At 34.0% G+C, this 15,731-nt stretch overlaps 1 protein-coding gene across 1 annotated transcript in view; it reads right to left on the bottom strand.

The window, feature by feature from the left end:
• The window catches only part of NAV3 (neuron navigator 3), a 426,206-nt gene that overhangs the window by 318,408 nt on the left and 92,067 nt on the right, over positions 1 to 15,731 (bottom strand). The window contains exon 8 of the mRNA XM_051962478.1: positions 6,880 to 7,894. Coding sequence (XP_051818438.1) covers positions 6,880 to 7,894 — 1,015 coding nt within the window. The remainder of the gene's footprint in view (positions 1 to 6,879; positions 7,895 to 15,731) is intronic.

The following is a 15,731-nucleotide window of genomic DNA, read 5'->3' as shown; positions in this document are numbered from 1 at the left end:
AACTGCCAGTCTACCAGAGCCTGGGATGGTCCAGTCATCATCAAATTTTCCTCTCTTCCTCACCTATTGGGTGATATTGGGAGAAAGAGGAACAAATGATCACAATTTTGTACCATAATGGACTGAAATAGTCATTTAAATCCTTATTTTAAAGATGAGGAAACTAAAAGCAGATAAATTCACTGATTTGCCTAAAGTCAAGTAATGAAATATAAGCAACATCAAGATTTGAACTCTGTTTCTCATACATTAGATATATCTATTCTAATTATGGCATAAGAATTAGAAAGCCAAGCCTCATTTTATGATACCACTATATTTCCTTACTGTTTTCAAAAATTAAATCTGAGGCAACTAGGTGGTACAGTGGATGGAGCACCAGCTCTGCAAATCTGGTCTCAGATAAATTTCCTAGCTGTGTGACTCTGGGTGAGTCACTAACCCCAATTGCTTCAGAGGGAAAAAAAAAAGAATTAAATCCAATGATGTCTTATCTCTCAAGACTCCTGGAAGAGGAAGGAATTTGTGACCAAAGAAGAACTAGAGATCATTATTGATCACAAAAAAAGGAAAAATTTGATTATATCAAATTAAAAAGCCTTTGTACAAACAAAACTAATGCAAACAAGATTAGAAGGGAAGCAATAAACTGGGAAAACATTTTTACAGTTAAAGGTTCTGATAAAGGCCTCATTTCCAAAATATATAGAGAATTGACTCTTAATTTATAAGAAATCAAGCCATTCTCTAATTGATAAATGGTCAAAGGATATTGTAATGGGCTGAGGCTTGAGTTGATGCACTGAGGTCCCAAGCACATGAGGCTAAATAGTAATTGGACCATACTCTATTAATATATAAGCTTGGAGAAAGAATGGCCCCTGCCCACTCTTTGTGCAAGTCCTGATGTGTTGTATAGGAAATGACGATTTTGGTGGGTGGAGGCAGGGGAGTGGAAAAGGAAGGGGAGGAGAGACTTTTGGGATGGCTATTGCCACGGTTTGCTCGGCTCGGATCGCTCTCTGTTAGCTGGCTTCCCGTCGCAGGTGCCCATATTGCTATTGCAATCTTTCTTGCCTATATTTGCTATCGCAATCTTTATTCACCTCTTCACTTCAATAAATATTGAAGATTTTCCCTTTAACCTGAATTCCTGACTCCGGCTAATTTTAAATACGCGGTCATTACAGGATATGACAATTCTCAGATGAAGAAATTGAAATTATTTCTAGCCATATGAAAAGATGCTCCAAGTTATTATTAATCAGAGAAATGCAAATTAAGACAACTCTGAGATAACACTATACACCTATCAGATTGGCTAGAATGACAGGGAAAGATAATGATGAATGTTGGAGGGGATGCTGGAAAACTGGGACACTGATACATTATTGGTGGAATTGTGAATGAATCCAACCATTCTGGAAAGCAATCTGGAACCATGCCCAAAAAGTTATCAAACTGTGCATACTCTTTGATCCAGCAGTGTTACTACTGGGATTATTTCCCAAAGAAATATTAAAGAAGGGAAAGGAACCTATATGTGCCAAAATGTTTGTGGGCAGTCCTCTTTGTAGTGGCTAGAAACTGGAAAATGAATAGATGCCCATCAATTGGAGAATGGCTATAGAATATTATTGTTCTGTAAGAAATGACCAGCAGGATGAGTACAGAGAGGCTTGGAAAAACTTACATGAACTGATGCTGAGTGAAATGAGCAGAACCAGGAGATCATTATACACTTTAACAACAATATGAGGAACAAAATAATAAAAATATTATTTTGATGGAAGTGGATATCTTCAACAAAGCCACCTAATTCAGTTCCAATTGATCAATGATGGACAGAATTAGCTATACTCAAAGAAGGAACACTGGAAAATGAATGCAAGCTACTTGCATTTTTGTTTTTCTTCCCAGGTTATTTTTACCTTCTGAATCCGATTCTTCTTGTGCAACAAGAGAACTGTATAGTTCTGCACACATATATTGTATCTAGGATATACTATAACATATTTAACATGTATAAGACTGCCCGCCATCTAGGGAAGGGAAAAGTCGAAACAGAAGTGAGTGCAAGGGATAATGTTGTAAAAATTACCCAGGCATATGTTCTATAAATAAAAAACTATAATAAAAAAATATATATAAAAATAAAAAAAAAATCTAATGATGTCTCTGTTACCTATGTATCAATGATCCTAGCTAGATATATGATATGGAGATAGGCAAACAAGAAGACAGACAGACAAAAAACAAAGAAATTAAATAGATAGACAAAAGACAGCAAAAGACAGGCAAGAAAACAGAATAGGAAGAAATGCAAAAAGGTAGAAAGCAAGGGAGGAAGGGAAGAAGATACATAGACACATAGAGAGCAGAAAATTTGATAAATATATTAAAAATAGGAACTAGATTTTTACTTTCCAGGAACAGGAAAATCCTGGGAATTCAAACTCTTTAGTTCTGCAGGTCCACACCTTCTCTGTTGTCAGTAGCTACCTGACCTACTATCCTGAAAAGTTTAAGCTCCTTGCTCAGTGTCACGTGATCAGCATGTCCCTTAGAGGTAGGAATTGAATCTAATTATTTCTGAGTCAGAGAACAGCTCTCTTAACTATTTTATTCTACTGCCAAACACATTCAGGAATTCTTGTGATACAAAGGAAAAAGATTATTTTAGATATTGGGAATCAGACGTCAAGATATATTATAAGGATCTGATTCTAGTCAAATCTAACCATATCATTTGAAAAAGTTATCTAACAAAAAATAATTCATATTTATATGTATACATATATATATAACATGTATGTATATGTATTTATGCATATACAAATGTCAAATGAGGTACTGTATATATATATATATATACATATATATGTGTGTAAATATATATATATATATATATATATAATTCTATACACACATACGTTGAATTCATTAAAGACCTGGTCTAGGAGTCAAAGGAAGAAATATTTAATCATATTAGTAGGAGGATTTTGCTCATTCAGTAATTATCTATATCAATGAAATCAGAGCTGCCATATGCATATTCTTCTTACCTCCATTCCCTTCTATTTATTGTATGTATATGAATTTGCATATATTGTAGAATAATGTATAAAAGGATTTTAATAAAAAGACAACATGAGGGGCAGCCAGTTAGTGCAGTGGATAGAGCACCAGTCCTGAAGTCAGGAGGACCTGAGTTCAAATCTGGCCTCAGATACTTATCACTTCCTAGCTGTGTGACGCTGGTCAAGTCATTTAACACCAATTGCCACACACACACACACACACACACACACACACACACAAAGACATGGCATAAAAGTTAGCATGATGGGTTTGATATTCAGAAGCCCTTGGAATCTTTTTTTAAAAGTTTGAAAGATGACTCAAACAACTTTCTAAGGTTATAATTTTCAGCATCATTGCAAATATGCATCAATGGAGAAAATTTTCATATAAGAATTCCCAATAGTTGAAATAATAGGACTAGATCCAAGAGAATCAATAATTTGAGCTTTTCTGTAGGGAAAGAGGTATACAGGTGTATACTACAATATCCATGCTTTGTTTGAACAAAATTCAGCTTTGTTGACACTTTTCTATTTATAAATCTTATGTTTTAAAATTCATAGCAGAAACAACTAAATTGCAGATTTTAACATTCTGGAGCATTATCTTAGAAGTCTGTTCATAGGAGCCTGACAAGTTTTATATAATTGTTTATTTCTGAATTGATCACAGATCATGTCAAAGAGAGACTGAAATTTTGCCATTTGTGTTATGAAATTTTTTGACAAGATGATTTTCCTCTCTGCCACTTCTATCAACTGAAAACAATTTCAGCAGCCAACCAGCACTTTTCTGGATCAGTGCCCTAAATTTGCATAGATTGGTCATTTAATTAAGAGAACAAGGAAAAACTGATGGACTCAAGCAAATACTCAAGGAACTCAATGTGCTGAGTTGACAAATATTGTCTTTTCTTTTTGGAGAAAGAAACTTCTCAATAAAGTTATTCTATGATATTTTTAAATGACTGATGCTTCTAAAGGTCATGTTTAAACTTGGCAAATGTAGCCTAGAAATATGGAATTTTGCTCTCTTATCTATGGGGACCCAAGTTAGTAAGAATTGAATTCCTATATCCAGATTCTTTTTTTTTTTTTTTCTTTTGCATGCAAACATCAACTATGGCTACTATCAATAGTATAGCAATGCTTAAATAAGATGGATCTCCAAAGAGCTCAAATTCTCAAAAAATAAAAAATGAAATAATATTTTGGGTATTCTTTTTCAAAATCAAAAGATGACTGCCTTGATAGAGTTCTTCAGAATTTCTTCCAAGAACTAGTGTAGGAAGTTATTTTTTCTTCATGTCACCTCTTCACTGAACTCCCAACAGGAAAGGAAAGGGTAAGGAATCTTAGTATTATATAAAATATTGATGACAGCTAATCTGGAAAAATGAGCAGCTAGGTGCCACATAGATGAAGCATCAGGCCAGGAGTTAGAAAGAGTGCAAGTCTATATTAAGACACTGGGCAAGTCACTTAATACTGTTTGCCTCAGTTTCCTTATCTGAACAATGAGTTGGAGAAGGAAATGGCAAATCAATCCATTATCTTTGCTTAAAAAAACTTGAAATGGGGTCACAGAGAGTCAGAGGCAAATGCAAAATTACTAAACAATAACAAACATTTAGAGAAAAGAAGTCAATATAGAGTAGTATTAATCTTTTAGGATGACCTGGCTTCAGTTCCCATCTAACACATTGAGTGAGTGACTCAGAAAAATAAACATCTAATCTCTCAGTCCTCAAAGCAACTCTCTAAGCCTATAAATTACAGAACAATTGCTGATTTGCATTTACATAAATCTATTATTCCAGTCTGATACAGCATGCCTAATCAGATATCCTATGATCTAACATAGTCAGCCATCTTGATGTTCTGACATACAATACATATAAAAACTTATCTATTATCTCCACACCTTTATACCTGCTGTGCCTAATGTCTAGAAAGAATATTCCTCCTTAATACTGCCTGTTAGAATCCTTGTTTGTCTGTTTTCTTCAGAGGTCAGCAATTAGTACTACCTTATATATAAAGCCTTTCCTGTTTCATAGCTTTCTCTCAAAAAAAAAAAATGATCTTACATTTATGTTGCTCATTTTTCCCTAAATAATACTTTATTTTTCCAAATACATACAAAGATAGCTTTCACCATTCCAACTTTGCAAAACCCTGTGTTCCAAATTTTTCTCCCTCTTTTCCCCTTTTCAACACAGCAAGCAATCCAATATAGCTTAAACATACACAATTCTTCTAAATATATTGTGCCCATTTTCATATGTGAATGCTATTGACATTTCCCCCAAAAGAATGTAAATTTCTTGAAAACAGGGACTAGTTTTCAATGTTGTCTCTGTAGTTCCAATATCTGTAACAGTCCCCATGATTTAATAGACACTTAATGAAATATTGTCAGTTTATAGATTGTTTGGTGGAAGGAGTTTTCTCCATAAAATGGGAGAGCTACACCTAAAATGAAATTATAAATTTACACGTGCAAAGAAAGAAGTAAATATATTTTTAGCAACTGAGACATGATTTGGCAGACAACTTCCAATGAAGAATCTAGAATTTGGAATTTGGAATTAGGAATTATTGATTTAAATAATGCACGTTACTCAAACCACTCACCTTCTACAGATCTAGTCCCAATTCACAGTCTATCTATCTATCTACCTGTCACTGCATCAATCCATCCATCTATTCATCTATCAATCTATCTGCCTATTATTACTCTCTGAATCATGTGTTATGTATGTAACTGTTATTAGCTAGTTTGTGCTTTCTATATCACAATTCCTACATCTAGAAATTATCAACTAAGTCACGGGCTTCTTAAAATGTGCCAGTAAAAGGAATTCTCACAACAGGGGTTTTCCAGTTCTGACAAAAATTGAAGATTTAGCTTAACAGTGATCTATCACTTGACAAATGAGATGATGCTTTGTACTTTGGTACAAAGCTGTGATATACATATTTTAGAGTACCATTATGAATTAGGAATTCTCATAACATCATTTATAACATAAAAATTTTGCTTCATGTAGTTGCAATTTTTGTAATTGCTAAATCAGAATGTGTGTCAAGATATGTGTGTGTATATGGATTGTAGCTGACTTAGTGAACAGAATGTCGATTTAGAGTCCAGAAGACCTAAATTAAAATCATAATATACTTACTAGTTATATAATACTGGAGTCAGTTAATCATTCTGATCTCAGTTTCCACATCTGTAAAATGAGGTTACTAATAGGAACCATTTCACAGGATTACTATGAAAAGCAATTAAATTATATATGACATTGCCAACCATGTTGTTATTGCCATTAAATCATTTTTCAGACTCTTAGAGATTCCAATTTTGGGTTTTCTTGGCAAAGACACTGGAGTGATTTGCTATTTCTATCTCTAGCTCATTTTATAAATGAGAAAAAAGGAGGCAAACAGGCTTAAGTGATTTGCTCAGAATCTGAGGCTAGATTTGAACTCACTAAGTAGAGTCATTTGACTTTAGGACTAATATTCTATCCACTTCTCCACCTACTTTCTCATTGTCAACCTTAAAAGGCTATAAATAGTAATTGTGATTAGATCCTTACAAAATCCCTGGGAAGTAGGTGCTATTATTATCCCAATTTTATGGATAAGCTAGAAGAGGAAACTAAAGCAAGCAGAGATCAAATGAACAGCCAGAGTCATATATCTGGTTAATTATTTGAGGTCATATTTAACTCATCTTCATGATGATCATTATGATTCCACAGAAGCAAACAAATAAAAAAAATCTTACCTATAAATGAAAGGAGCAACTGTGGCAGTGTTTGGGTGACTGTATTGCTGCTGGGGGAGCTGGACAGTACCATTGCCTGTATTCTGCCCACCACCTGACATGACACAGGAACCAGAGGCAGTAACTTGGCTAGACTCCTTCCCTTCCAAAGGAGCCAGACAATTAGAGGTGCTGCTAGACTTTTCAGTTATCTGAGATTTGGATATTGATTGGGACTGGTTGCCTTTTGTAGTCCTGAATTTTTCAGATTCTTTATTTCCCACACTGCCTGGTGAAATATTCTGTTTTGCAGTAGGCATCTTAGATCCTGGTTTTGGAATCCCACTCGAAGATGGTATTAAGCTTTCCTTCTTGGTTGCAGCAGTCTTGCTTCCCTTTGGGATCAAGCTTGCAATTTTGGAAGTCTTTTTCACTGTGGTCTCTGTGACCTGTTCCTTCTCTTCCTTGACTGGCTTTTCAGTGCAAACCTTATTTTTGTCCCTGCTCTTTTCCTCCTTATCCTTTGGAAGCAAAGATTTTTTATTGCTCAGATTTTTACCTCCAGCTTTTGGAGGAGTCAATTTTGGGGACACTTTGGGACTGCTGCTGGTTGACCCACCACTATTCAGTCCATTGTTAAAGCCATCCAGCTCACCACATTCAAAAAAAATATCATCATCTCGTCCACCATCATTGGACACTGGATTGGGAGCCTGTGGTGGTCGCAAAGCAGTCCGAGCATTTACCAACTTAAATTTCTCCAGCATGGATTTCTGTCCAGATGAAGGGGGTTTGACCCCTTCTGCTACAGGTGGTTTCAATCTCTCTGAGGATGGTGTTGGAGAGGTGGCAGGACTGGACTGCTTCACAGACAACATGGTAGAGGTGGCACTGTGCTTGACATTCATGGATTTGCTGCGCCAAGGCTTGCTGGAACTTGGAGAAGGGATGGCAGAAACTGACTGCTGCCCCATGCTGGTAGGATGCTGCATGTTGCCATTTACACCTGAAGATGGTTGAGGTCCTTTGGAGGAATCTGCCCATTGAACAAAAAAAAGAAAGGTCAATTTAATTTTTACCATACATATTTTCCAATTCCATGTGGAATGCTGATCACTGTGTCATCACTGACATATAAAGTAGATTAACATCTTCAATGAATCAATCATGTTCACATGGTATGTTAAGAATACATTATTTAGGACAGCATGGTATAGTGGATAAAGTTCTGGCCTTAAAGTCATCTCAGGTTAAACCCCATCAGTCACTCATATTAGATATATGACCCTATGGTCATAAGTTACAACTTCTAATTGTCCTGGGCAATTCTCTAAGATAACAAATAAAAGAAATGAATAACCAATGATTTAAGGTGATCCAGAGTTCCCCTCTTTTTCTAAAGTACTGATTTCAAACTTTCAATCTTTTAAAGATCCTGAGATTGGATTAACTTTCTTAACAATCTTGTTCAGTCTTCACCCCAATGTGGAAGCCATTGTGCTCCACTCAGGTTTGGGTGGGGATGAATTATTTGAATAGATTTCCAAGATTGTAATGGTCTGAAGATAGATAGCCTTTCTTTGACCTCATGTCATTCTCAGCTCCTCATTGCAAAATTCATTCTCTCATTAACCAGAGTTGACTGTGACCCTCTTCTTGCAAGAATGTGACCATTCTTCCAAAAGACATTTAAGCCATGAGTCTACCTCCATGACTGCTTTTGGCTTTCTAGAGTGCATTTGATTCTTTTATTCAATGATTGGCCTTAATACAAAATAATTAAATTACCCCAAAATTATGACTCTCAAACTTTTTAAATGCAGAAATGATAAATTATATCAAAGGTACTGATTTGCTTTGAGGGAATTTGCTTATTTGGAAGTCAATGAAATTCAAATGAAATTATAGATCTGGGCCCTATTTCTGTTTTGGAAAGGATTTCCCCTCATATTTTCCCCTTGATGTATTTTATTTAGCCATATTTTTAGTTCCCTTTCATTAAAAAAAAACAATGAATAAACCTCTGTATTTAAAAAAAAACAAAAACAAATCAATTTATTATATCACTTGGTAGTATTGGAATATTAAATAACTCTACTTTCCCAGAGAAAAATGAAGTATATTAAATGTGACATAAAACCTCTTTCAAGGCAGGAATGGAATCTTCTTTCGATGTTTTCTCAATATCCAGTACACAGATTTGCAAACAGAAGATGTTTTATCAAAAAAAAAAAAAATGAAAATTAATATCCAACTGAAAAGAGCTAAGGGGAAAATGTTTCAGTTATCAGATTATAAGTGTTTATAATTCAATATTTTAACTTCTCTTTCTTTTTTCTTTGCCTTTATGTAAAATCACAGGGTGCAAACAAATCCATTAGTTTTACTTTAGCATTGCATTCAATTGGAAAATCAAGTGAATTCTTGATTCTCCACAGAAAATAAATTCCTTCTGTTAATAAAAAGAATGTTTTTTCTAATAAAATGGCATTTTCGAATCTCTATCAGTGGAGACATAGTTGGATCATAGATTTAGATATTGAAATAATCTTAGAGGTTACCAAATCTAACACCTTCACTTTGCAGATGAGGAAATTGAGTCTCATGATTTTGGTTGTGGTCACAGAGCTAGTAAGTGTCTAATCAGAATTTGAATCCAAGTCTGCCGGTTCTATTAATTTATCCAACATCATACTTCATGATTTTGATCACTGTATGATTTTCCTATAATTAATAGCAAACCTTGTTTTTGAGAATAAAAACAATTATAATGTCAAGTACTCATACTATCAGCAGGGTCTTTCTCTGCAAAATGATAGTGAACAAGCTACTGTCACATTGATGAAAAATGCCACCCAGCTGGGCTTGCTTTGTACAGAATATTGTTGCAGCTTGCTGGGGATAAAAATATAAATTTCCCTACTGGGAAAGACCATATGTACAGAGATGAATATATATGTGATACTTTTATGAAAGATACATGTGAATATTTAGGGAGGCTAGGAAAGGCTTCACACAGAAGGTGGCTTATTAAGTGAATCCTGAAAGAAGAAAGGGATTCTTAGAGACAGACATAGAATGGGAGTAAATTCAGGGTTGGATGAATACCTGTCTAAACCTCCAAAGACAGGAGATGGAATTTCAAGAAAGCAAACAGACAAACTTGGTTAGAATCAAAGCAAACAAATAAAAAACTAAGCAAATAGAAATGATGTGCAATAAGGCTAGAAATTATGTAATAGGAGAACTGCAGCTTTTTTTCTTCTTTTATAGTGAATAATCATTATGATTATTCATTCTGTAAATTCTGTAAATGTGCAGAGCATTTCTAAAATGTTTTCTTCTCAATAACCTAAAATATATAATTAATTAAATCTAATCAATCTGAAATATATTTTTGTGTTCTGAAAAATTGCTAAAATATTCCCTTATTTTTCAGTTGAAAAGAATGACATACACAATATACATGTTATAAGGGAAATGAAGTTCTTTTTCTTTTTTTTTTTTTGAGACAATTGGGGTTAAGTGACTTGCCCAAGGTCATACAGCTAGAAAGTGTTAACTGTCTGAATCCAGATTTGAACTCAGATCCTCCTGACTTCAGGACTGATACTCTATCTACTATACCACCTAGCTGCCCCAGGGAAATAAAGTTCTAAGAGATAATCACACTACCTGCCTACCAATCTAGGACTTTAGTACACTAGACCAGAAATAAAAATAATACTTTGCTGAAATCTCTTGGGTAATCTTGGGACAGTTATAGTCTCATTGAACCTTAATTTCCTCATTTGTAAAATAAGGTGGCTGAACTAAATGACCTTTATGCTTTTCTTTCAGATGTAAATTAGTGACACACACATATACACCATCCTATTAACACATAATGTATAGAGGTACATATACACTACATATATACATATATGTATATGTATACATACATACTTATAAACATATGCATGCATACACACATGGGTCCTTGGATTTAATTATCCACATGGAAAATAGGAGTATCACTAGTCCATGTAAGAAATTGCATTGCCTTGCTTTTTATAGATTTAAAGTTTCTGAATACTCCTTGTAAATGCAGTCTAATTCACTGATATACTAGTCTAATAATTAGGCAATGTGATTAATTTCTTACCTCTGCATTTATTTTGTGACATAACTGCTGTGTGTCTGTTTCTTCAGAAAAAAAATTTAGATAGAACCAGGATCTGAATCCCAGGAACTGACAAGATTCTCTACTATCAAATATCTACCTTTCTGGACTTCCCAGTTACTAATGTTCTCTCCATTTGGAAATTATTTGCTATGTTCTTCTCTACCTTTATATTGAATTCCCCCAATAGAATACAGGATATTTGAGGTCAGAAATGATTTCCTTTTTGAAAGGAAGTTTTGAATTTCTTTGAAAATCTTTGAATTTCTAACACCTGATAATGTCCTGTGCTTAAAGTGTTCTAAAACAAAATATGTTATGATTTTAATTGAAATGAATAAAAATGGAAAATGAAATATTAAACTTTAAAATCTAAATGATTCCATTAAATTTACCCAACCCTAATCAGTTCCTATCAGGGGCACTGAGCATTGTGTTAACCACTAGAGATACTTAAAAAATAGTTTCTTATGGATCCAGGGGAGATTAACATGTACACTGGAAGAACATATAAAGCATAAACACAAAATGATTTATGGGAGTACTAACAATTAACTTACTCTTCATGCTGTTATTTTGGTAGTTGTAAATATTCCAATAGTTTTTATTTTTCATGTGGTTTGTGGCTACATTATATATTATTAAACCCTTGTGAGAAATGGACATTTAGGGTTATTTTTGAAAATTTATTTATTTTTAATACACATGGCTTTACAAATCATGTTGGGAGAGAAATATCATAAGCTAAAAGGAAAACCATGAGAGAAAAACACAGAAAAAAAAGAAGTGAATATAGCTTGTGTTGATTTACATTCATCTCTATAGTTCTTTTTCTGTATGCAGATGGCATTTTCTGTCCAATGTTTAATGGGATTGCTTTAGATCACTGAACCACTAAGAAGAACCAAGTGTTTCATAGATGATCGCACATTTTTGCTGTTATTGAGTACAATGTATTCCCGGTTCTATTTGTTTTGCTCAGCATCAGTTCATGTAAATCTTTCCAGGCCTTTTAAAAATTAGCTTGCTCATCATTTTTATAGAACAATAATATCCCATTCCCTTCATATATCACAACTTATTCAGCCATTCCCCAATTGATGGGCTTCTACTCATTTGTCAGTTCTTTGCTACCACAAAAAGAGCATCTACAAACACTTTTGCACATGTGGGTCCTTTTCCCTCTTTTAAGATCTCTTTGGGATATAGAAACACTTATAGAAACTGCTGGATCAAAGGGTATGCACATTTTGATGATCCATTTATCATTATCTTTTCCTGTCATTTGAGCCAATATTAGAGGTGTGAGGTGATTCCTCAGAGTTGTTTTAATTTGCATTTCTCTAATCAATGGTTATTTAGAGTATTTTTTCATATGACTATGGATGGCTTTAATTTCATCATCTGGAAATTGTTTGTTCCTATTCTTTGACCTTTTATCAATTGACTTACATTCTTATAAATTTGACACAGTTCTTTATGTATTTTAAAAATGAGACCTTTATCAGAAAATCTGGCTGTAAATTTTTTTTTCCCCCAGCTTTGTACTTCTCTTTTAATCTTGTTTTGGTTGGTTTTGTTTGTATAAAAATATTTTAATTTAATGTGATCAAAGTTATCCATTTTGCCTTTCATCATTTAGGGTTATTTGAATGCTACAAGATTACCATCTATGATTTAAATGTCAACATTAAATAAATATTTATTACGTACTGACTATGTGTTATGCAATTTGACACATGAGGACAGAAATGAGTTAACTTAATTGGATAAACAAATTATTGACCCATAGAAAACTCATTCTGCTATCTCTGTTCTCAACTAATTTCAAGGTGGATAAAGTAGAAAGCTCCCAAATCATAGTCATAGACTAGATAAGGAGTAAACTTTCTAATCTAAATTCAAATCCTTCAGGTCTACCATAGTCATTATCATCCTCATCAAGAAAGGCAACTGCATAGGATAAGCATTGAACTCAGAATCAGGAAGACAAATACAAATTCTACTACTGACACTAGTTTGTTACATGACCTTAGGGGAACTCACCTCATGCCTCTGATTCAATTTTTTTCATTGGTAAAATGAAGAGATTGTACTTGGTGATCCTTAGCTAAGATGACAGTGAGGTGAAATAGTAGATAGAGCATCAGGCTTGGGGTCAAGAAAACTAGTTTTTTTTGTGAGTTTAAATCTAGCCTTAGAAACTTACTTGCTGTGTGATCCCATGGTAGTCACTTAACCCTGTTTCCTTCAGTTTTTTCATTTGTAAAATGAGCAGGAGAAGGAAATGGCAAGTCATAGTAGCTTGAAAAATAAACCCCAACTATTCTGTCTAGACAATCCCTTTTATAAATTTAAATACCTCCTTTTATGGCCTGACTTTAAGATAAAATATTGCACTTTTTTGTTGTTACATCTTTTTTTAGTTGTGTGTGACTCTTCATTACCCCACATTTGAGGTTTTCTTAGCAGAGATACTAGAGTGCTCTGCCATTTTCTTCACAGATAGGGAAACTGAGATAAACACTTTTCTCCCTACTACCCAACTTTTTTTTTTAACATAAATATTAGACTCACAGAAATATGACAGGAAGAGAGAGCCTAATATAAGACTTGAATCAGACAGATTAAGTCCCATTATTTAATAAAGGTAAAGTTAGCATTTGAAAACAAGATTGTAAACAAATTTTATTAGGAGAGTACAGTGTATTTGGGCAGTGAGTTCAAAGAAATGAGGCTGAAGAAAAGAATGCAGAACAGTTCAGAGCAAGAACTATTTGATTTGACTTCTAAAGACATTGGCTTTTATCTCATTCTTTACTTATCAGTGTTGTTATTCATTTATGTCTGACTATGACTCCATTTGAACTTTTCTTGGCATAGATACTAAAATGTTTTGCCATTTCCTTCTCCAACTCATTTTATGAGTCAAGAAAAAAGTGACTTACACCCTGACAAAGTTAGTCACAATGGAGAGAGACAGTTGCTTTCAGAAAGAGGAGTATGGGGACTGAATGTGAATCACAACAAAGTATTTTCATCTTTTATGCAGCTGTTGTTTGTTTTCTTGTTTTTTATTTTTAATTTTTTCTCCTTTTGATATGATTTTTCTTGTGCAGCATGATAAATGAAAATATGTTTGGAAGAACTGCATATCCTTAACCTATATTAGATTACTTGCTGTCTAACAGAGAAGGGAAATGGGGATGAAGAGAGAAAAATGTGGAGCACAAAGTTTTGCAAGGGTGAATGCTGAAAATTACGTTTGCATGTATTTTGAAAAAGAAAAAAGAAAAAAAAAAAACACCTCACCAAAGTTAGTCACAAAGTTACTAAGTACCTAAGGCAAGATTTGAACCCAGGAAGATGAGTCTTTCTAACTCCAGGTCAACTAATTTCACATTATAATTTTTAAAATATGCTATATTTGAAGTTATAGGACCCAGATTCAAATCTTAGTTTTAGTGCTCATTACTAATGTGACTTTGAATGAAATGTTTTATGTTTCCAGGCACTCAATATCTTTATCAACAGAAAGATGATATTAGACTCCACAAACTTTAAGGTCCTTTACAGTGTAAAATGTATGATCACAAGAACTCTGACTATTGTGGAAAAATTATTTTGGGGGTTTCTTTGGTTTCATTGCTTTCAAACACTCTCCTCCTCATCCAATTTTCTACACACTTTCAAAATTTATATTCCTAAAGCATAGATGTCATTCCTGTACTTCAGAAACTTAGTGGTGTTACCAGCAGTGGAGAAAATAATAAAAAACAATCTTCTGGGAGCTTCCCATCTCTGTCTCTTCTCCATAATTATCTTACTTACAGAACTATAGAGAGGAAAATAAAGAGTTGCTTTCACTGAGGGAGTAAAGAGGAGCAGAAATTTTCTTCCATAATAGGATAAAGGATAAAGAGAGAAAAGATATTGGAGAAAATCTAGAAGTGGAGAGAAATTTGAGGAACACTGAATAATGAAATAAAAGATCTTCAAATAATCAACCTGATGTCTTAGGTAATATAATGGAGGGAATGCTATGTTTGGGGTCAAAAAGATCCAAATTTGGATCCTGCCTCAGACATTTATTTACTAGTTTTGTGATCCTGGCTATATCGCTTAATCAGTTTCAGTTTTCCCAACCATAAAATAAGGGTATTGGAGTTAACCTTTAAGATCCCTTAAAGATCTTACACTGATGATCCTATCACCCAATCAGTAGTCACACTCACTACATTGACTGTGAATGGCTCTCAAACAAAAGCATATGCATACTCTAGTGTTTTGAGCTTAATGTTTCAAGTCATCAAAGAGATGACTATTTTTTTTTAATACAGCACAACAGGATTGCATCTGAATAATCCAAGTCTTTTCAAATTCCAATAATAAAAATTAGAATGCAACAGTGGCATAAGTAATAATATCTAGAGTAGCTGTAAAATGAATATAACCAGAGATACTAAAGAAGGGAAAGGGACCTGTATGTGCCAAAATATTTGTGACAGCCCTGTTTGTAGTGGCTAGAAACTGGAAAATAAATGGATGCTCATCAATTGGAGAATGGCTGGGTAAATTGTGGTATATGAATGTTATGGAATATTATTGTTCTGTAAGGAATGACCAGCAGGATGAATACAGAGAGGCTTGGAGAGACCTACATGAACTGATGCTAAGTGAAATGAGCAGAACCAGGAGATCACTGTACACT

Source organism: Antechinus flavipes, chromosome 5, assembly GCF_016432865.1.
Source record: "Antechinus flavipes isolate AdamAnt ecotype Samford, QLD, Australia chromosome 5, AdamAnt_v2, whole genome shotgun sequence".
In the NCBI taxonomy this organism is placed as follows: Eukaryota; Metazoa; Chordata; class Mammalia; order Dasyuromorphia; family Dasyuridae; genus Antechinus; species Antechinus flavipes.
Note: the sequence above shows the minus strand (reverse complement) of the source record. Positions and strands in the feature narration are given on the sequence as shown.